Below are 23,428 nucleotides of genomic sequence, written 5' to 3' on the forward strand. Positions count from 1 at the left end.
GGGAGAGGGTGGTCAAACAGTGTTGAACGCTTCAGAGAAGTTGAGGAGAATGAGAGACTAGTGAAAGGGGAGCACCTCTGTATTCTTCCAGAAGCAGTTTTAATGGAGTCTTGGGGGTTTAGCATCTTTCTTTTGTAGAGGATTAAGAGGAATTTAGGAAATGAACAGAGTGGGTGTGAACTGCAGCTGAGGACTTTGGCAGCAAAGGACCAATAGAAGCTCAAAGAGGCAGGGATTACCTGGCTGTTTCTGATGAGGGTGTGCTCTCTGAGACGGACATACCTGATGCAGAAAGGCTGAGCAGTCACCCGGTCAGCAAGTCATAGACGTGCCGAGCAGTAGGTCCAAACTGAGATGGAGGGGAGGTAGAATGGACAGAACTTCATGCTGAAATAGAGTAAAAGCTAGATTCCCCTCATTTCTTACCCATAAGACCTCTTTAGGATAAAAGTTACAGAATAATGCTGTCCCAAACCAAATAAGAAAGATCATTTTTTCCCAAAGGAATTTAGATTTCTTATTTAGCTCTTCTTGTAAAAGGCCTGATTACCCTTGAGCTCAATTCTGTATTCTTAAGAGCCACTCTATACCTTTACACAATCATAAAAATGTTCTCTTCTGATCAAAATATAGATCCCGAAATCTGTACACAGGACACTGCATTCTTTAACCATACACAGTGCATTAGCTTTCAGGGTTTTTTTTTTCCCCACAATCAGATTCATAATAAATCATCCCCACCCTTAGATTTTTAAGATTGTGGAGCTCAACCATATATAACAATAGAAACAAAAGGAGCTGAGAATAGCAATGCCACACAGGTGAGGAAATGTATCACTTCCATTTATGAATTCTGGACATTAATCGTATTTTATAATTACAGTATGCTGTTATGTTGGACTGAGGAAGAACTTCAGCTATATCTGTGTTACCAGGGAAACCACTTGTTTTGGATTTGAGAGAGGGAGACAATTAAAATGCCTGATTGCCATTTTTAAAGCAGCTTTTATTTTATTTATTTTTTAAAAAATTTTTACAGCAGCTTTTATTTTGAAGAGAAGTCAGAGAATATTAAAATTCATAGAAATGACTGAAAGGATTGGCAATTCTTATTTAAGAATGAACTATGAATTATGTAGAGTTTTATGGTGGTTATTCGTCACTGTGAGAGGGGAAGCCCATTCATCTTTTCATGCGGCAGCCTCAGCTATAGGGATACCATTATTAAATGGCGTTTACCAGAGGTGAGGAGGAAAACCTCCTCCCCAGAGGTTCACCCTTGCCAACCAATCACAGAGCAACCTGGGCCTAGTCCACACCCCCTGCCCTGTCAGACCCAGGGACGCAGTGTGATTGGTGCATAGTTGGGGTTTTATGGGAGGGGTTTCTTGTCACTCTTCCTGGCTTCCCTGCAGTTCCTTATTTGGTAGCTTTTGACAGAACTAGTCTTTCTTGCAGCTAAGCATCTTGACATACATTATTCATTAAGCCCTGGAGCTCAGGGAGAGAAAGATGCAGACCCTTAGATCTTTAGATGTTTCTTTATCACATGAATTGTCTTTATTCAGAATAGTGGTTGAATTCTGTTGCATTCTGGAGTTTTACAAATGGAATGCATTCAATGGGAAACCAACTGGATGGGATCTAATGCGAGGCTTTCTTATCTGTACCTAATTACCAAAAATCTTTAAAAACCTACTATTCTGTGCTTGTGGAGATGGTTAAAGTATCAAGGTTTTGAAGATACACATATTTTAGAATTTATTGTCTCTCTATATAATCAATCAAAAATGCCTGAAGCAAACTATTTACTGTCAGTATCTTGGGGCTACATAAAGGTAAGATTTATTTAGCCTTTGTAAACTCCTGATTACTCTGAGTACATAACTAATACTTTTAATAAATTACAATGGAGTTAAGCTTTCTAAGCAATCTTTTATTTTTTCCTTAGATGTAAACTACAGAACAAATGTGGGTTTTTACTGGTCAAGATAAGGAGAAATTGTAGAACTTTTATTAGTTATAATTTTCATGTTAAAATAGCTTTTTAATGTTCAGCATTTATTCTGTTTTGTCATGTGGTATAAATTTGAGTTATTCTTTTAAGTATCAAGGTAATTAAATAAATTCATTGGAAATAAATAATTGGGCTAAATTGTAACTGGTACATGGGCTCTAATTAGTATGTAGCACTTAAAGTTTATAAAAATTAATTTGTGGCTCTTTCTAAAAATCTGTACTGCTTTTACCTGATGAAGAGTATGTTTTTTTTCACCTTTGGATATAAAGCTCTAGATGACATCAAAGTTGACATTACTTGACTCTTCAGGTGATATCTTATTAAAATGAACACTTGATCATCTATTTGTAAAACTGGAAGATGTAAATTTATATGATACTGCTATTTTTGTTAATCTCAAAAAATGAATTAGTACACTGCATTTAATAAGATTGTGTTCCTGCTTGGCAAGCTTCTTACACATGCCCTGTGGTAATGCTAACCTGGCGATCCTAGCTGTTTAATAGAAACCTGAAGTAGAAAAACCTTTTTCAGTTCTAAAGGAGGCATCACTTCAGAAATTGGAATTTATTCTGGAATATTTGAACAAATCACAATACACATTTTTAAAGAATCCTTTTCCATTACTTTAAGGATGCTCAGATTGTAATATTTTGCATTTTCTTTGTTTCTTTTTAAAGGAGAATTTCCTCTTTCCTGTGAGATTTACTCTCATTCTAAGCAAACTTATTTCAGTTTTAGTTGTCCGAATAGTCATGATTTTCCACATCCCTTTAAATCTAGATGGTCCAGATTTTTGTAATTTTATTATTTGAATTGCTAGCCATTTCTTAGTTTAAAATGTTTTTTAAATACAGAAAAATGTAGAGAATAATAAAGAAGCCCCCTCCCTCCAGTCTCCCTAGAAGTCATTTCTTAGCTTTTAGACAGTTCATATTTGATAGCTTTTTAAAGGGCTTCACATTTGTGTTATAATTATGAATAATACCTTCAGGAATCTAAACACAGAATTTTAGTGCTTTTTGAGAAAATTTTTGCTGGAAAGCTTTATGCTTTTAATACCATATTGCTAAAAACACTTAGGAAGGACCAATATAAATGTATTTAGTCTTATTATGTATTTTGAAAGATTTATTTTTATACAGCTAATACAGTATTTATTTTAGCTTTTAATGCTGATATCCACCAAAGTTGTAGTGTATCACAGTGCAGCATATTCAAATGATTTTTAGCAGAATGTTGTGGGGAAAAATAAACATTTACTTAATATTTAAATTTTACCACTTTCTTAATTATATACTAGAGTATATATAATGTACCCAGTAGCACATTGGCTTGAGGGGGAAGTACAGGGATTAAATTTAAGAATACTTTAATTTTGTTTTATTATTTAATTTTGTTTCATGCACAGTCTTAAATATAGAACATAAATTGGAAAACTGGAGTTTAAAAAGCAATATACAGTATTCAATTCAACTGCACTTTCACTTTCTTTTATGCTTTGAATTTGCTGCATACAGACATTCTGATGCATAATGAGAACAAAGGATTTGAAAGCATTCACTTAGAGATCTTCCTCTGTTTTTCTTTGTTGCAACAATAATTCTACATATTATTTCAGACTATTTAGACCAGAAAGAATCAGAATAACTCATCAGCCAAAAATATTTAGAGGCCACTTTTAAAGATATCTAAATGCTCAATTAAATTGCTCTGCATTTTGCAACCAGTTCTTTTGAAAAGCAGTTCTGTATTTTGTCACTTCTAAATCTATAAATTGAGAACCCAAAACAGTGTTCCTGAAAAAGTACATTTTATTACCTTTTCTAATCATTTTCCCCCTCATGGCAATTATATATCATTATCTTAATAAACGGTATGTAGTTATCTTAAAATGAGAGAAATTCCACTTACATTTTAAAATGATTGTTGAATGGTTAAGTTTATTGTTCTTTAGCACATCCTGCTGTGCACTCCAAGACCAAACTGTAAGAGCAACTACCAGTTGAGAAAACTCTGATGGTAATTTTTGTGGTTATTAATTTAGCTTCCCTGGACTGTATGTTTTATATCAATAGCAAAAAAAGGAAGCAATATTAATTCCTCTTAGAAAGTGCCCTTGCGTTATAACTTAATTGACTCTCTGGAAATTGTCTTTAGGAAATCTCCCATACTCTTGGGAAGAAAGAGGACTGCTTAAAATATTGTGTTATCTAATTATGTTGAAAGGAAATGTTGACTTCCTTGGAGCACCTCACAAGTGGGAGGGAGATAAGTGTGCCATGAAGGGTTTCTCCACCCATGCTTTTGAGTTTGGAACAAAGGCAGAAGGGTAGTCTGGGAATATATGTATATGATTCAGAAATAATAAGTAGAATATAATCTGTCATTTATCAGTCTACAATAGAATCCTTTCACTGGCATTTTTTTTTTGCCTCAGTTATCTGTACCAACTGGCTATTTTGATGAGTTGTGTAATCAAACTGACAGGAAAAGACACCACGTTCTTCATATTCTGCCAGATAAATCCAATAATTTGTGTGGCATATCTGCAGATACCACGCAGTTTTTCTGCTTGGGCATATGGCATCATATTCCTCCTACCAGGTTGCTTACTAGTTAGAAGGTGTCTCTATAGAAAAACTGGGCTCCTATCTAACTTTTCCAGGGGCACCAACTCCCCCACGCCCCACCAAGGTTGCATTGTTTTTTAGTTACATTGAGAGAAATTCACGGAGGGCAGGTGGACAGTGGTTCCTGTATGACACACTGTAGAAATGCTAGGAGTGACTGATAGCCTTACCTATTCCCCCAGCTTTTAAGAAAGGACTTTGTCATGACCAGGCAGTTCTTAATAGCAACTTTTATCTCATAGCACAGACAATTTCAGGTCAAAGAAATAGTTCATTAAATATATGTTTAAGATGTTTAGCAGACTCTCTTGAATATATTTTGCCCAAAGAGTAGATTTTTTCCAAGAGTAAAATTTCATTCATTAAACAGGATTTACTTACCTTTGGGCCTTATGCGTGGTATTATTGTTACATTTTTGAAGCACGGTGACCATTTCTTATATGAATAATACCCTAATTATCTTTTGGAATTGGTAAGGGAGTTAGATATATATTTTGTGTGAGCATAACTATAGTTAGATCTTCCATCCATTTGCCCTGCAATGATAAAAATCAGCTATCACTATAAAAGGGCCCAGGAAACTGGGAGATAGAAAGAACTCAATGTTGAGCACCCACTATGTGCCAGTGTGAATTAAATAATCTAATACATTCCTGGTTGATAGCCTATAATTTACTTAAGAAAATATAACTTTATAAAAAGATCAGCAGAGGGCTTCCCTGGTGGTGCAGTGGTTGAGAGTCCGCCTGCCGATGCAGGGGACACGGGTTCGTGCCCCGGTCCGGGAAGATCCCATATGCCGCGGAGTGGCTGGGCCCGTGAGCCATGGCTGATGAGCCTGCAAGTCCGGAGCCTGTGCTCCGCAATGGGAGAGGCCACAACAGTGAGAGGCCCGCGTACCGCAAAAAAAAAAAAAAAAAAAAGATCAGCAGAAAAATTTTTGAACACTATTGGAAATGTCTTCATGAACATTCTTGGAAGGTTCCAAATTTTATTTTTTCCCCAGCGGATCATGATAAATAATGCTCAGTGAAAATAAGCAGCAACCCATGTTTCATATACTACATGATGACCAGTTTTAAAAATATATATACATCCTTGTGACTTATTTATTTTATAACTGGTTGTTTGTACCTCTTAATCCCCTTCTCCTATTTTGCGTATCCCTTACCCTGCCCCCCACTCTGGCAACCACTAGTTTTTCTGTATATGCGAGTCTGTTTCTGTTTTGTTATATTTGATCATTTGTTTTGTTTTTTAGCTTCCACATATAAGTGAAAACATACAGTATTTGTCTTTCTCTGACTTCTTTCATTTAGCATAGCACCCTTCAGGTCCCTCCATGTTGTCACAAATGGCAAGATTCCATTCTTTTTTATGGTTGAGTAATATTCCACCAGGTATGTGTGCCTATATATATATATATATAGAAAGAGACACACACACATATATATGAGATATATATATATATCATAAGATATAATGTACAGCACAGAGAATATAGACAATAAAATTACAATAACTTTGTATAGTACAGAATCTATAAAATGTTCAGTCACTCTATTGTGTACCTGAAACTCATATGTTATTTTTAAGTCAACTGTACTTCAACAATATATATATATATATATATATATATATATATATACAAATGAAAAAAAAGGCATAGAAGGAAATATAGCTATTTATATATGGTTACTAGCAGTGGGACAGTGGTGTTGTACATGAGTTCTAATTTTTTCTATATAGATTTCTAGATTTTTTATATCCCATATGCATTTTATAATCAGAGCAAGTTATAAAAAAAATACACAAAGAAAGTGAACTTTGTGTTTCTGAGTTTGAGAATAACCTCTCTCAACCTGTAAATTAAACAACCAGAGGCATTTCTATTGGTTGTAGCCAGTTCTTCAGTTTTGACTGCAGGAGAATGCTAATATGCATTTCTTGTATCCAAAAGTCTGTTGAAATTTTTTATTGATCTCTCTCAGTACTTTACAGTGATAAATTCTTATACCTAATCTAGGTGGTCAATAAGATTAACTCTGGAAGCTATTTGCCAAATTATCTTGAATTAGAACACCTTGGTATGAATTATGCAGAGAATCAAGATTTTTTAAAAATTCTAATAAACTAATTAAATAATGAGTTAGAATTACATTTCAGACATTACTAAACAATGAACTCACTACTCTCTTTTTCCAGACTTAAATGAGGATTTATGGGGAAATTCAAAATTTTAAAGGCTACTAAATATTAGAGTAAAATGTGACTTTTTTGGATCAAGTATCTAATAGTTACTGTATGTTAATGTATGTTAAGAGAAATATTAAGGTATATTAAAAGGTCTATTTAGGTTATTTTGGAAGTCAAAGGAAGATACATTAAGAAGCAGTTGAAGTAGTTGAGAAAACCATAATTCAAAAAGAGTCATGTACCACAATGTTCATTGCAGCTCTATTTACAGTAGCCAGGACATGGAAGCAACCTAAGTGTCCATGGACAGATGAATTGATAATGAAAGATGTGGCACATATATACAGTGGAATATTCCTCAGCCATAAAAAGAAATGAAGTTGAGTTATTTATAGTGAGGTGGATGGACCTAGAGTCTGTCTGTCATACAGAGTGAAGTAAGTCAGAAAGAGAAAAACAAATACCATATGCTAACACATATATATGGAATCTAAACAAAAAAAAAATGGTTCTGAAGAACCTAGGGGCAGGACAGGAATAAAGACACAGACGTACAGACATAGAGAATGGACTTGAGGACATGGGAATGGGGAAGGGTAAGCTGAGACAAAGTGAGAGAGTGGCATGCACATATATACACTACCAAATGTAAAATAGGTAGTTAGTGGGAAGCAGCCGCGTAGCACAGGGAGATCAGCTCGGTGCTTTGTGACCACCTAAAGGGGTGGGATAGGGACGGTGGGAGGGAGATGCAAGAGAGAGGGGATATGGGGATATATGTATAGCTGATTCACTTTGTTATAAAGCAGAAACTAACACACCATTGTAAAGCAATTATACTCCAATAAAGATGTTAAAAAAAAAAAAAGAAGCAGTTGATGGATGGAAAAGCATAACATCATTGAGAATTCTGGATTTTGATAATGCCATGTAGTGGTGGTAGATAAATTCCAGGTGGTAGATAAATTTCTTTGGATAAAATAGGCACCAGAGCACCAGTAAAATAAATTGTGAAGCAGTGAAGTTTCAGTTGAACAGGTCAATTTTCAGTTGTTTTTATGGGACTTAGGAAGATAGATTGGTAAATTCTGTGAATGTTTGAGAACCAATAAATCCCCACTTAGAAAAAACTTTACAAAGGAAATATATTGTATCTATTCAAATATTTTCTCCATAGTTCTGGGAGAGTACTCAAATAAATCTATTCAGTTTTGCTTTGGGGGAAAAGACTACATCTTAACCTCTGACCAGTATACTTACTCATTTCTGCTAATGACAAATTAATTGATAAAAACATACCGTGTTTTATTGTGTGGCAATCCTTTCGTAGGTTTATAAATTAGTTTTTTTCTCTTCTCTAAATACTAATAATGCATGTTATTTTTTATGCCTTTTTTCCCCTTAATTAATGTTGTCCTTGAGTGTCTCAGTCTGTGCTGTCCAATATGGTAGCCCCTAGCTACATGTAACTATTGAAGTTTAAATTAATTAAAATGAAATAAAATCCAGAGTTCAGCTCCTCATTTGCACTAGCCACATTTCAGTTGCTTGGTAGCCACATATAGCTAGTGGCTCTTGTAATGGATAGCGGAGATTATAGAATTTTTTCATCATTGTAGGAAGTTCTATTGGATGGGACTGATCTAAAGAGTCAGGACAGGTTAAAAATTCTTTGGCATATTTTCTGTATGTTAACATATGCTTCTGTTATTTCATTTAAACTTTCCTCTTCTGTTATTTCATTTTATCTTTCTGTTTTTCAGTTTAAAAGGATGCTTAATCGAGAGCTCACCCATCTCTCTGAAATGAGTCGGTCTGGAAATCAAGTGTCAGAGTATATATCAAACACATTCTTAGGTGAGAATAACAATTTAAATGCAATTTTTAAAAGTTTTTTGCATTGTTTGTTTTTGGAAGCAGACTGGGGTGCAAACTTATTTTGGAAATAAGAGTTAGGAATTCCATATGTTTTCATTCATCATATTAATAATTTGAGCCTCTAAGCTTTAGAACCTAAGGTGACAAAGTATGTTTTTTATCTTTTTGTTTTATTCAGGACTTCAAGGATTCTCTGAATTAAAGTTGTATATTGCCCGTTTTTCCAAAGTACTCAACTGTAAAATGTATTTTATAGAGAGATCTATTCATGCATTCAAGAAATTCTTGTTAAATGCCAGTCATTGCTGGGCACTAGGTATTTAATGATCAATTAGAAATGGTCCCTAAACTCAATGAGTTGATAGTCTAATGGGCACCATGCCTGGTAGACTGGAGAGACAGATAAATATAACACAATAGCTAAAAAAAGCTTGCTGATAATAGCTGACAGTATGGTGTACTGGGACACCACTACCCCACCCTCCATCCACAGAAAGAAAATGCAGTAAGGGAAAACCAATAACTTGAACACATCCTTGATCTGAATTTACTTTCAAAACAAAACTGTCATAATAGCTAATTAGCACATTCACTAAACAGACATTTATTGAACACACACTGTGCAAGGACAAGTTAAAGGAGCTCACTGTCTTGAAATAGCGAATGAGTGTACTGAGACATCTGATGTCTTATTTGAAAACAACAATTAGCTTCTGTGAATCTGATATTTAGTTATCAGATAATATTGGAGGTACTCTGTGCTCCCCATAAAACCTTATTGCATTATTCCCCCATCTCACTATCGTATAGAAAATGTAAACTAGCAGTAGCAATCTAAGTCCTTCACATACGCTGTGTATGCTCCCACAGAATGACCCATTTCAATAAGCTATTAGGTTCACACAGTGCTGTTTTTATATTTGTGCACAAAGTTTCTGCCATTTCAAAGTAGGTATTGAAACTGGAGTTCTTAATTGGCAAGAGCAGTGTTCTCACCACTGAGTGAATTTTAAATAGGAATGAAATCGATGAACAGTGGAAATAACCAGTGTCTTTTGCCTTTTCCAAGTCTCCTATCGTAAGTTTTTCAAAAGACGTAATCACTGAATACATTTGATGTTAATTATTTTGCAGTGGAATTTATTTGCTTAATTTTGTGTTTGAGAGTATCAAATTAAGTCCACATCAAATTATAAATACTCAACTTCTTTAAAAGGAGTTTTACTTGGAAATATTTCCTAGAATATATACTGATCAATTAAAATCCGCCATTATGCATGTTATAATAAAAAAAAAAACCAGGTAGAACTAATAGTAAATGAAGAATTTTTTTTTAATTTTTAAGATAAGCAACATGAAGTGGAAATTCCTTCTCCAACTCAGAAGGAAAAGGAGAAAAAGAAAAGGCCAATGTCTCAGATCAGTGGGGTCAAGAAATTGATGCACAGTTCCAGTTTGACTAATTCAAGCATCCCAAGGTTTGGGGTCAAAACTGAACAAGAAGACATCCTTGCCAAGGTAAGACGATTTCAAGTATCCTGATCAGAAATACGCAGTGAACTTTGATACCTTCTCTTTTAAATAAATGGAAAAGTTTATTAATTCGTGGGAGGTTTTTTTTGGAAGATGGGAAAGCCCTTTATAAAGCTCTTTCTAAATTACTTGGGTTTATTAATATGTGGATTTAGACAGGCAGTTTGGTGTTCTTTATTTTTGCATCTATATTTGATTCTTTGACCTTAAACAATTAAAAAAGTCTTTTAGGAGAATAATTAAGGTTTTTGAGAGTAGGTTTTAACTATTGGAGAAATACTTTGAGATCGATATTTCAAGTATGTAAATATGTTTTATTGTCAGCGACATAAGGTTAAGCAACACCATTCAGTTTCTAGTATGCTTAAGCGGATTTGCCTAAAGTTTGCCTGTACTTACATGGTGCATCATTAAATTTAAAATGAATTTTTTAAAATTTAATGATCTTTTCATTGAAGTCAGTAATTTTTAAATGATTGTGTTCATTGTTTCATGTTCTACTTCTGCAATCAGATTTGTTCTATCTTTCGTTAACCCCAGGAACTAGAAGATGTGAACAAATGGGGTCTTCATGTTTTCCGAATAGCAGAGTTGTCTGGGAACCGGCCTTTGACTGTTATCATGCACACCATTTTTCAGGTAATGCAGTTAAGTTCTATCACCTCTCTTTTATTTGGTGACATAACGTCCAGTCTGTGAATTGTGCATGCATTTTATCTTCTTCACTACTTACCGTCTTTTACTTATTTTGATACTTTTTTCAAAATAAGGATACAGAAAGGTTAGCATATGGGTAAAACACAAATCAATTGTTATTTTTTCCACTGAAGAAAAAGATGTGATGTGGGCAAATTAAAGCAATTCATTAAAATAATAGTTTAAAAATCATCCACGTGATCCTGACTTGCATAGAGAATGGAGTGCTAACTTTACAAATTGAATAAGCCCTTTGCTGACTAATCTTAGTATGTAATTTCTTCAGTCACTGTCTTGTGGACTGCTCTCTTCTTCACATCGGTTTCTCATTCTTGTCAAGTTTTTGCCCCAGTGCAGTGTTAGGATTTAGATGAGAAGTTGCAGCTATAGATACCCTGGGACTTGGAAGGGCAGCTCCAGCCCTCGAGAGGATATTGTGTCTCACTTGTTTTGATCCAGTAGCCTTGTCAATGGTGTTGGACTGAAGCTGCCTTCAGGATCCCGGGACACAGATACTTTGATAGTTGGCAGCTCATTCCTGACACCATATAACTTGAGAAAAGCATTGCTGGGCTCCAGAAGGACAACTCGACTCTGGTTTTGTCCCTGAAGTCCCTGGATCACCCCAAGGGTTTTCATTGTCCTCACTAGACATTGAGAGAGTGCTACTCCCATTTCTGGGTTATCCATAGGCGACACTGGGGGTGATTTGTTGTTGCTGTTGTTAACATACTGTATGGAAAATCTTTTCTATAAGGACAAAATGTTAAGAGAATTTATTCTCCCACAGGAACGGGATTTATTAAAAACATTTAAAATTCCAGTGGACACTTTAATTACATACCTAATGACCCTGGAAGATCATTACCACGCTGATGTGGCCTACCACAATAATATTCACGCTGCAGACGTCGTCCAGTCAACACACGTGCTGTTATCTACACCTGCTTTGGAGGTAAACCTGGTTTCTAAACCTATGAAAACACTAACTTGCCACTTATAATGGTTTCTTCAACTTTTATACTGAAGGGTGCACAGGGCAAACAATAATCGACTTCACTAGAAATAGTATTGAGTTATGGGGGCGAAATGTCATTGTGGTAAATAAACAGTTGAGTCTTCGATGAATTTTGTCTGTGATAATTAATCAAAGATTTAGGGATTCATGTGTTTTATGATACTGCTTCTTTGAAATGATCTAGTGGACATTCCACAAAGCAAATCTGGCTTCCTCAGTTTTCGGTTAGTGTGGGGTTTTTTGGGAATTTAGCCTGAGGACTTTTTCATTTATAGTTCAAAGATGATGATTTTATAAAATATCAATACTAGCAATGCACTGGTATTTTTCATAGAACTTATTAGAAGGAAACACATCTTTAATGTTACCAGATCCTATGAAGTTGTTCCATTAAATGTTTAGGAAAGCAATTTGATTTCCTTCATTGTCTGGGAGAGTGATTCTCTTTGCTAATATACTTTATAGTTCGGATTGTTTCATTATAAAGCTGTGTTAATACGTCATCGTTTGAGTGAGAGGTTCTCAGCTGGGTGTGATTTCCCCTTTTACTCATACTCCTCCCTTCCCCCAGGGACATTTGGCAAATATGTGGAGACATTTTTAGCTGTCACAACTCGGGGGTACATGCTACTGGCATCTCATGGGTAGAGGCCAGGGATGCTACTAAAAATCCTGTAATTCACGGGATGGCCTCCCATAACGAACAATTATCCGGCCCCGAATGTCAGTTTTGCTGAGATTGAGAGTCCCTGTTTAGAATGGAAGAAAAGAAAATAATTGCTCATGTCATTAATTTTATGCACATTTTCAGAATATCCTTAAACATCATCTTAAATACTTTTAAAATAAGCTATTATTTTCTATAAAAAATTTGTAGATGCTCCTTTTTTAATATTAAAAAATATAACCAATGGAAAAGGTTTGATCATAAGTTATAATAAAATCAGATATTGTCTGGATTTTTTCAGGCTGTGTTTACAGATTTAGAGATTCTTGCAGCAATTTTTGCCAGTGCAATACATGATGTAGATCATCCTGGTGTGTCCAATCAGTTTCTGATCAATACAAGTAAGTAAAGCATACTTATTTTTGCAGAAAAAATGTTCCTTTGTACATTTTAGAATGACTGAGAGTCTTTATAAACTTGGGGTGTTTCCAGAGTCATAATGTTCTCTTGAGATGTGCAGATAGGCGTTTCAGTGATAGCATATGTTAATGTAGTGTAGCTCTAAAAATTATTTTCATATCCCACGAGGCATATGATGTTTGAAAAACATGCGTTCCAGTACTTCTCTAGAAATAATTTATTACCATATTAGTAGACAACGGCAATCAAAAGTGAAAGTTTGCCGAAAGATGTAGATAGTTAGATTGCCCCTAAAGTTTCCAATAAAAGAAGTTATCAGAATAAATGTTAAATTCGTCATTTTCTGTAGGTTGTCATTTAATCCTCTCCAGAGGCTGTAACTCCCTTTTCCCTCTCCACCACCATGCCCTGCCCTGTCCTTTCCTTTTTATTTTATTTTTTAATTAGAAATTTCTCCCTTTTTCATTTATTTTTTTATTTTTTTATTTTTTAAATTCTCCGCGCAGCATGCAGGATCTTAGTTCCCTGACCAGGGATTGAACCCCTGCCCCCTACCAGTGGAAGCGTGGCGTCTTAACCACTGGACCGCCAGGGTTGTCCCTGTTCTTTCCTTTTTAAATCTCCTGCTGAGGGCAGTAGGAACTTCTCTTTTGACTAACTATCTCTTTTTATTTAATATTTTTAACCATTAATTTTTTCTCACTGGTGACATTTCATAAAATGCCATCACTGAATTTGGAAATATAAAGAATAGTAGACTGTTTAGCGTGCGACACCTCTGACACAGCTGCATAGAAAACCTCTGTAGGGAATGTTAGTGGTGCTTGAGCTAGGCCTTTGCAAAGAGGTTAAGCTTTACGGAAATTCTGTTCTTTCTGTACTTGAAGTTAACTGGTAAATAATTTACGTGTACCATTCATTATTAAATTCCCTCACACCATGGTAGATTAACATTACAAAGTCAGTTTTATATGTGAAAAAATAATGTTCAAAGTTGTTAATTTTTTTTCATATCTGTTAAGAGTTTGCCTCTCCTTTTTGCCATGAGTTGTGGATAATAGTCTCCTCGTGCCCCATAGCAATCTAACTCTAGTAGCATCTGTGCCTTCACCATTCATTCACAACACTGCCAGATTTAAAGGGAGAATTTAAGTATAGCCTTGTTTTGAGAGATTTAACTCAGATCTTTTGGATTATTTACCTATTTGTATATTTTTAATAGCCTCTGTAACATATGCACATAATAGCCCTGTAACAAAATGTACTTTAGTAACTCACTCATGTATAGGAGGATTGAAGGTCATGGATTTCCAAAAATGTGTGGATAGTCAGTACATTTTAGAAGTCTGGTTTATGAACTTATTTATCTAGGATTAGACAGGATAACATTTCATGTTTCAGCCACCTTATGAGAACCTATAATGGGGTGCTTTTAGGAGTCACCAAAACATTACTGTATATATTGACACATAAATATTAATATACATTAGAGGCAGCTACATGAGTTTGCATTGTATCGTTGGTTAGGGTCAACTGTGCCCTTTCTGTAAAGAACAGGAAGGTCATATAGTAAAAGGTACACTGCCAATTTCTTATTATCCTAGCTTGATTCATTTTTTTGATTCTTATGTACGTCTTGATATGTTCTTAATTTTATAGATTTTTAACAAATACATATAAATTTTGTTTTAATTTTTGCCACTAAGAAAGGTATGCATTTTTTCTTTAAATTAATAATACCAAAATCAGACCTATGTGTTTTCTTTGCATCCTATTATATATAATATTGTATGTTCCCATATTATAACATTAGAATTAAGAATAGAGAACAAATTAAAACAACTGATAATAAAGTCACTGTCTTCCAAGTACTCTGATAAATTTTTCAAGAAAAATGAGGACCAACTCTATTATTCTTTCTTGTGGACCCTCTAAGGGCAAATGGGCTTAGGCTGGGAGTACCCGTGGAGTCTGCAGTTTAAGCTAGCAAGGCCTCAGTCCACAGATGAATCTGATGCCCTTTAAAGTTTGAGAGCCACTGAGAATAGATAATGGAGACATGTAGCAGGTAATTATGCATACAGAACAGTGACCAAGGGTGTCTGTTTAAGGTCATTTTCCTGATGACCTGCCTGAGGTGGAAGGATAACTGACCATGTTTCTGGAAGTATTTGTTATTCAGTGATGTTGTGCAGATCTCCTTTCCGTGGGGCCTCAGCAACACAGGGTAGTCAACAGCTTTGGATTGCTGATGTTTTCTTGACGGTGGGGTGTGATGAGGCTGTGTTATACCTGAAAGAATAAATGAGCATCATCACCTGGTAGATGAAAGTTATCCCAGGGTTAATCAGAGCCCCAGGGCATTATGAGAATTACTGCCTTAGTTAGCTGTTAACTAGGGATCAAGCCAGCAATCATTTTATTTCAGGACTCAGAAGAGGCTTAGTAGCCAGTAACACAAGTAAGTTTTAGCTTCATAGCATACTCTAAGGGAGTCCCTCTAATAACTTGCAAACTTGTAATAAATAGCCTTATGAAATACCCTATCAGAATTATGCGATTATTTTTAGCTTACAGTAAACCCTTTTTTATAGATGTAAAATTTGTGCTTTCTCTTTCTTTTGGGGATTGTTTGAGCATCAGTGTCTCAGGCTAGCACACTCTCGGCCCTTAGCCGGAGCTCGTGCTGCCAACCTGTCCAAAGGCAAAGGCTGAATCTGTGTTTCTTGTAATAAAGACTTGGAATCATCAGATCAGACTTCCTGTAGATGGGAAGTCACCTGTCCTATTTTAAGGGAGGCTGCATGGCTCGCCGTGGTGGAGGGGCACTGGGGCTCACCTGGCGGATTCCCAGGCCAGAGACACCTCTGCTTCTTACTTGTGGTGACAGTTTTCATTAATCATTCCGCCTGTATTAGTTTTTTGGTTTTTTTTTTTTTTTTTTTTTTTTTTTGCGGTACGCGGGCCTCTCACTGTTGTGGCCTCTCCCGTTGTGGAGCACAGGCTCAGTGGCCATGGCTCACGGGCCCAGCTGCTCTGCGGCATGTGGGATCTTCCTGGCCCGGGGCACGAACCCGTGTCCCCTGCATCGGCAGGTGGACTCTCAACCACTGCGCCACCAGGGAAGCCCTGTATTAGTTTTAGGCACCAAATGATTTGCTGTTAATGACACGTACACTCCTTGTAAACATGCTGCAGGTTTTGAGTCAGTTAAGCTTTTATACATGATGTAGGGGAATGGGGGACTCTAAATAGGATGTAAAGAAGTGGAAATTCCAGGCGAGAAGCTGCATAAGTCTTTTTCAAGGACAATACTACGTAAATAAATCCATAAAATGTAAATAGCATCATGAAATATTGAATAGAACACGTTAGGGGATATTTATCTTAAAAAAGGCATTTCACATAACAGCATTATTTTCTGAAACAGTGAAGCAACGTCAGAACATATATAGAAGTAAATTTTACTTGGAAAATGAATACTTTCTGTTTATAGCAAAGATGCCTGGATTTGGGGGGAAAAGATCTCCTCACACATTTGAACACATTAGTCGTGTTCAAAGCGTATGACTTTTGAGGTTCAAGAGCAGAGGCATTTCACTGTATGAAGGTGGAGCTGGACCTAGCGACAGTACACACACTTTATTGCACTGATTGCATTTTAAAATAAGCTTTCCACAGCTATATTTGTAGCTTATAAATAGAATGTTATTTTTCTGTATAAACCTAAAATCATAGGATTTCAGTCAAAATATTCTTGAACCCCTCTCGTCCTCCTTAGCTTCTTTAAAATAGTCATTGAGGGCTTCCCTGGTGGCGCAGTGGTTGAGAATCTGCCTGCTAATGCAGGGGACACGGGTTCGAGCCCTGGTCTGGGAGGATCCCACATGCCGCGGAGCAACTAGGCCCGTGAGCCACAACTACTGAGCCTGCGCGTCTGTGCTCCACAACAAGAGAGGCCGCGATAGTGAGAGGCCCGTGCACCGCGATGAAGAGTGGCCCCCGCTTGCCACAACTAGAGAAAGCCCTCGCACAGAAACGAAGACCCAACACAGCAAAAATAAATAAGTTAATTAATAAACTCCTACCCCCAACATCTTAAAAAAAAAGTCATTGAATAGTATTGGATATTTCTTTATTAGAAAAGAATACATATTTTCCACACATGAGTCAGAAGAAAGATCAAATACATATGCTTTTAGTCTTTACAGTGACTTAAGTGGTAACAGAATGAAGCACCAGTCAATTTTTTTTTAATGACTACCTTATAGGTCTGAGTCTGCTATTTATAGGAACTAGGAAAGAAGCAGGGTTTGTCACTGCCTAAAATAGGTCCAGGACAATTGTGGGGGAATGGCAGAATCTTCACTCTGGAGAAATGTAGGCAGCTAAACACCCATCTCTGTGTGTAGCCCTGAGCCTACAGCTGGGACGGGCAATATACATGTGTATAGTGACTGCCAAGATACTTGGAAAAGGAAATGGAAAAATGAATAAAGCTTTGCCTTTCAAAGCTATACTATGAACAAAATAAGCACAAGCGTGAACAGATCTGATATTGTTCATGTGTTCCGAGCTGTTCTTGTACCTTCTCAGAGTACAAATAATCCTAAGTCACATGATCTTTACATTATATACAATGTTTGGTAGGTGGTCCACAGTTGTCAGGAATACAACATTTTATGCTCTGGACATGTTGTAAATGTTAGGGATAATGTCTTCTGCTGCTGAGCTTACGGAGCTGCCTCTGGCAGATCCGGAGAGGAGGTTCAAGGTAATCTGGCCTAACTCTTCTTTCACTTTATAACGGAGGAAGCTGAAGCCACAGAGTGAACTGACTTGCCGTGTGCCAAGAGCATTAGAATACACTCCCAAGATTTCAGGGATCTTTCTGTGGCCACATTAACTAGCAGACTTTCTTCTAGGTGTTGTCATGTAATGGGAATGTGAGCAGAGACGTTTAGGGGAAGTTGCTTCCTAAACCCAAAATATCTCAGAATATGAAGCATAAGATAAACTTAGCATAAATGGCTTTGCTAACCTTCTGTCTCTTTCTTTCAAGACTCTGAACTTGCCTTGATGTACAATGATTCTTCTGTCCTGGAGAACCATCATTTGGCCGTGGGCTTTAAGTTGCTTCAGGAAGAAAACTGTGACATTTTCCAGAATTTGACCAAAAAGCAAAGACAATCATTAAGGAAGATGGTCATTGATATTGTAAGTAACTGATAAAAGCAAAAAGAGAACTGTGATGCATGGTGTTTAAAAAAAAAACAGAATGAGATGACTATCTGGGAAAGTATCATGTATATTTCAAGATAATGCTGCCTTTTTTGTCCCAGAGGCTGGCCCTGCTGCTGGCAATGATGCTTTACTGCTAACAGTCTGGGGCTAAGAATAATGCCAGCTTACCCTCCTTCAAGGTTTATTTTCTGAACTCCTCCAGTCTGGTGGCAGACAGAGATGACTAACAAAAGCACAGGGAGCTGGCTGAACAATGGATTTTTTTTCCATTCAAAAACTGGAAAAAAAATCTCTGTCAGTGGAAGTGTCATGTAGAAACATCCATGACATTAGTCTTTTCTCTACACATGTTTTTCACAGTGATTATGAGACACAGGAATATCTCTGGTTGTCAAAAACTTAATCTGTTAAGCTTTGTACATACAAAGAAAGGCAGGGATTATCTGGTTTGGATAAGTAGAAAATTGACCAGAATATTGTTTCTGAAGTACTCCGTGAGCAGCCTTGACTCACTCCATCATAGTCCAGTAACCACTTTCTAGCACAAGGAATAGAAAAACTTCAAAACGTGTGATGATGTCTTATCTATGGAAATATCCCTTTCTAGCACCATGAAAGTGGCTGCCAGTGCCTACTCTTTCTGTATATTGCACACATGTATCTGGGCTTCCAGGGAAAGTGATAACAAAGGGGAGAAGACTCTGCCCCAAGAAGTAGTAAAGGATTCTCCCACACACAGCTATTAGACAACAGAGGGGTTCTCCATTTCTTCTCACGTTCTCCATGCTATTTTTATGTGCAAATTCTGACTTTTTTCCCCTGGACGTTTTTTTACTTATGAAAATACTCTGTCGGGACTTCCCTGGCTGTCCAGTGGTTAAGACTTTGCACTTCCACTACAGGGCACACGGGTTCGATCCCTGGTCAGGGAACTAAGATCCCACATGCCAAGAGGTATGGCTAAGAAAAAGAAAAGAAATATCTCTACTGTATAGCACGGAGAACTCTACTCTCAATGATCCATAATGACCTGTATGGGAAAAGAATCTAAAAAAAAGAGTGGATATATGTATATGTATAACTGATTTACTTTGCTGTACGTGTGAAACTAACACAGCATTGTAAATCAACTATACTGCAATAAAAAATTTTTTAAAATACTCTGTCTTTTAAGGTACTTGCAACAGACATGTCAAAGCACATGAATCTACTGGCTGATTTGAAAACTATGGTTGAAACTAAGAAAGTGACAAGTTCTGGAGTTCTTCTTCTTGATAATTATTCTGATAGGATTCAGGTAAAGCATTCGAATTTGCTGTGTCTGAGTGTGTGTGTGTGTGTGTGTGTGTGTGTACATGTGTCTGTGTGTCTAGTTTAGATAAGATTTATGTCTCCTTTTATCCAACTTATAATTTTAGTAGCTATAAGCAGGATTTTTATCCAAATTCTTAATCTTGAGAATTAACCAGATAAAAATCCTGTTGGCCTTTTCAAGTGGAAATGCGTTAAAAAAAAAAAAAAAAAAGGTAACATCCTACAAAACCAACCACTTAAGCAGCTCTGAATTTAATCAACCATGCACATGAACAGTTTCTCTTATGATACTTAGATGTGGTAGAAGTGGCATAATTTGGGACTATTAATACAGGTGTGAACTTCACACAGACACACCATGGTCGAGCTGTCTGGAACTACTCTTACACTACATGTATTTTTAAGTGTCAGTCATCTGATGTGAATTTCTAGTAAAAAAAGGAGCAGGTGCTAAATAGAGAAGGCATTGATCTGTTTTAGGTCCTTCAGAACATGGTGCATTGTGCTGACCTGAGCAACCCAACCAAGCCTCTCCAGCTATACCGCCAGTGGACAGACCGCATCATGGAGGAGTTCTTCCGCCAAGGGGACCGAGAGAGGGAGCGGGGCATGGAGATAAGCCCCATGTGTGACAAGCACAATGCCTCTGTGGAAAAATCACAGGTGATGCCTTAAGCATAAAGCTTTCAGAGAGAACACAACTACACGGAACATTTGGTTACGCCATATGCATGTCACACAGTATTTTATTGGGTTTTCTTAATTACTTTCTTTTGTCAAGCTCAATGTCCACCTTAGTGTTTGTAAGCCAAAAAATTCTTTGATTCTTAGAATTTATATTCATATAGTCATATATACATTCATAGGACAGTATATTCATTCATCGTGACTGTATGTATATAGTATATTCATATGTGTAGAATTATTTCAGCTATCTCAATTCTTAAGTGAATAAAGTTATATGAATCCATATAGAGTACATGGCATTATTTCAGCTCTGTGGATTTACCTATGAATGGGCTATTCTAAAATAAAATCCCAGCCTCAAGCCAAGTCCTGCCATGTAAACAACTGGAGGTTTTTTTACATCACAAACAGACTCTTGGACTCAGAGTTCGAGAAGCTAGTTTTTACCAGCTAGTAACAACATTTTTTTATTGGTCTGCTACCTAAAATAGTGACTGTTTTACCAAACTAAGGTTAGTAGTCTTCAGTTCAGTGTTCTATTTGCAGAGCATATTATATTTTATATATTTTTCTGTAAATTCTATACATCATATATAAAAATTTAATTCAACATATTAGATACATTTGAGGGGGCTCGTTAACCTCTTCCATTGTTTCTTAGTCCCAATCGGATTTTTTCTTTTTTTAATCAGGTGGGCTTCATAGACTACATTGTTCATCCTCTCTGGGAGACGTGGGCAGACCTGGTGCATCCTGACGCCCAGGACATTTTGGACACTTTGGAGGACAATCGTGAGTGGTACCAGAGCACGATTCCTCAGAGCCCCTCCCCGGCGCCAGAAGACCAGGAGGAGGGCCGGCAGGGTCAAACCGAGAAGTTCCAGTTTGAACTGACCTTAGAGGAGGACGGCGAGTCAGACACCGAAAAGGACAGTGGGAGTCAAGTGGAAGAAGACACTAGCTGCAGTGACTCCAAGACGCTCTGCACTCAAGACTCGGAGTCCACCGAAATCCCCCTGGACGAGCAGGCGGAAGAGGAAGCCGTGGGAGATGAGGAGGAGAACCAGCCCGAGGCCTGTGCCATCGGAGATCACTCGCCCGACACATAACAGGGCAGAGACTTCCATGCCTTTTGTTTGTGTTTTTTGTTTTTTTTAAGTAGAAACATTGTTTCCAAAGTGCATGTCACATGCCACAACTACGGTCACACCTCACTGTCATCTGCCAGGACGTTTGCGGAACAAAACTGACCTTGACGACTCAGTCTAGCGCTCAGGAATATCGTCACCAGTTTTTTCACCTCCATGTCATCAGAACGAGGGGGACATCTTCACGAACGGCAGTGTCCGAAGATTGCAGCTTGGTTGAGCTGAAGAAGCAGAGAAAATCAACTCCAAAGTGTTTTCTGGGGAGTGCGGCTCATCAGGCAGCCCAAAAGTTGAGATGATTTGGGGGTTCTTTTCCTTTTTATTTGTTTGCAATATTTTCAGCAGAAAGAAGGCATTACATGGACGGAGAGAAGCAACAAGTGGGTCAGGAACAGGACACATTGTGAAGCTGTTACCAGGAAGAAGATGAGCCACAGAAATTGCATAATTTTCTAATTTCAAGTCTTCCTGATACCTGACTGAATAGTGTGGTTCAGTGAGCTGCACTGACCTCTACATTTTGTATGATATGTAAAACAGATTTTTTGTAGAGCTTACTTTTATTATTAAATGTATTGAGGTATATTTAAAAAACTACGTTCAGAACTTCATCTGCCACTGGTTATTTTTTTTCTAAGGAGTAACTTGCAAGTTTTCAGTACAAATCTGTGCTACACTGGATAAACCTAATTTACAAATTTTACTTGCACCTTAGACTTCATAGCAATTAACTGATTTGTAGTGACCCATTGTTTTCTATACCAATGACTTCCATATTTTAAAAACAAAAATTGACTTTATGTTGCAGGAAACCCTTTTCGTAGGTCTTCGTTTACCGGCTTTTTGTTTCACTCTTTTCAGACACGCAGAGTTGCTCCCCTCTTACATTTCTCTTCACCGTGTGCAAAGTGAATACTTGTTCCATAATACTTTGATGTGCATTCTGTCTAATGTGTCTCAAGCCTCATGGACACTCAGTCATCAGTTGGTGTTGTCTGAAGCAGGTGAGAGATATATAAATACCCAGTAGCTAAAATGGTCAGTCGTTTTTAGATATTTTCCTACTTAGTGTCTTCTGAGAACATTTTGCTGTGGCGATAGACCCTCATTTCACAAGTGCATGTCTCTGTAATAACCCACACATTTCATGCTCGTTTTTGTTTTCACAGTCATAGAGCTTTTCCACCTTGTGCTGCTTCATTATCCGTGTGTGTTTGAACCTCTGTCCACATTCACTGCGTGGGGTCTTATCAGATATATCACCACCATGCTGACTGATGCAAAGAACAGGTAGTCAAGTTAGAGTTAGCATTCTTTTCTGCCATGAGGTCATATATAAGGACTAGCTTTTACTTTTGATTTACGAAGAAACGTTAACAGCTAGCTAGGTAATTTTTTAACAATATTAGCAGAATATATTAACGAAGACCAGTACAATGAATGCTCTTTTGTTTCTCTGATTTCACCATGGGATTAAGAACTGTATGAGGAATATTCCTGAGAAGTGATTTTAAGTGTAGCAATGACTCTTCCTTAAAGGACAGCCATGTAACACGTAGCGCTTGATTTATCAGTTATCATTGATCCGTAAGTATGTCTTGTGGAGAAGAACTTCTTTAAATACACTGACAGAAAGAAGTTGATGATGCCCCTGGCACCAGAGATTTGGCAGCATAATGCCGTTTTAAAATACTGGGCTGGGTAAGAAGATTCTGCATAAGTCAAACATTAGAGATCACTGTTGGCTAAATTTAGCATCAAGAAATGTATTACAATTTTAGAGATTGATTCCCAGTATTTACCTTCAAATGGCATCTTGGGGCATTTATTTAGTTTGGACTTCCTTCCCGCTTCAGCTCTTAATAAAGTGTTTACCTTCTCTGTGAAGAGTTTGGAGCCTGAATAATCATTTTTTAGAGTGATATCCAAGAACCCAAGTAGAGGCTAAAGGAGTATCAGACCAAATGGAAAAT

At 37.0% G+C, this 23,428-nt stretch overlaps 1 protein-coding gene across 8 annotated transcripts in view; it reads left to right on the forward strand.

Annotated features, from left to right (window-relative positions):
- Positions 1-21,416, forward strand: part of PDE4D (phosphodiesterase 4D) — a gene marked incomplete at both ends in the record, with an annotated part of 1,136,097 nt that extends 1,114,681 nt beyond the window's left edge. For 7 of the 8 annotated variants that reach the window (XM_079703996.1, XM_079703994.1, XM_079703995.1 and 4 more), the window contains 9 exons: positions 8,614-8,707; positions 10,074-10,246; positions 10,802-10,900; positions 11,748-11,912; positions 12,944-13,043; positions 18,125-18,279; positions 19,481-19,603; positions 20,101-20,283; positions 21,000-21,416. In XM_079703996.1, coding sequence (XP_079560122.1) covers positions 8,614-8,707; positions 10,074-10,246; positions 10,802-10,900; positions 11,748-11,912; positions 12,944-13,043; positions 18,125-18,279; positions 19,481-19,603; positions 20,101-20,283; positions 21,000-21,416 — 1,509 coding nt within the window. Of the gene's footprint in view, positions 1-1,790; positions 1,839-8,613; positions 8,708-10,073; positions 10,247-10,801; positions 10,901-11,747; positions 11,913-12,943; positions 13,044-18,124; positions 18,280-19,480; positions 19,604-20,100; positions 20,284-20,999 lie in introns of those variants that run through there. The other variant, XM_079704000.1, reaches the window with a different exon arrangement.
- Between the last annotated feature and the right edge of the window lie 2,012 nt (positions 21,417-23,428).

This window comes from Hyperoodon ampullatus (assembly GCF_949752795.1).
Source record: "Hyperoodon ampullatus genome assembly, chromosome: 4".
NCBI lineage: Eukaryota > Metazoa > Chordata > Mammalia > Artiodactyla > Ziphiidae > Hyperoodon > Hyperoodon ampullatus.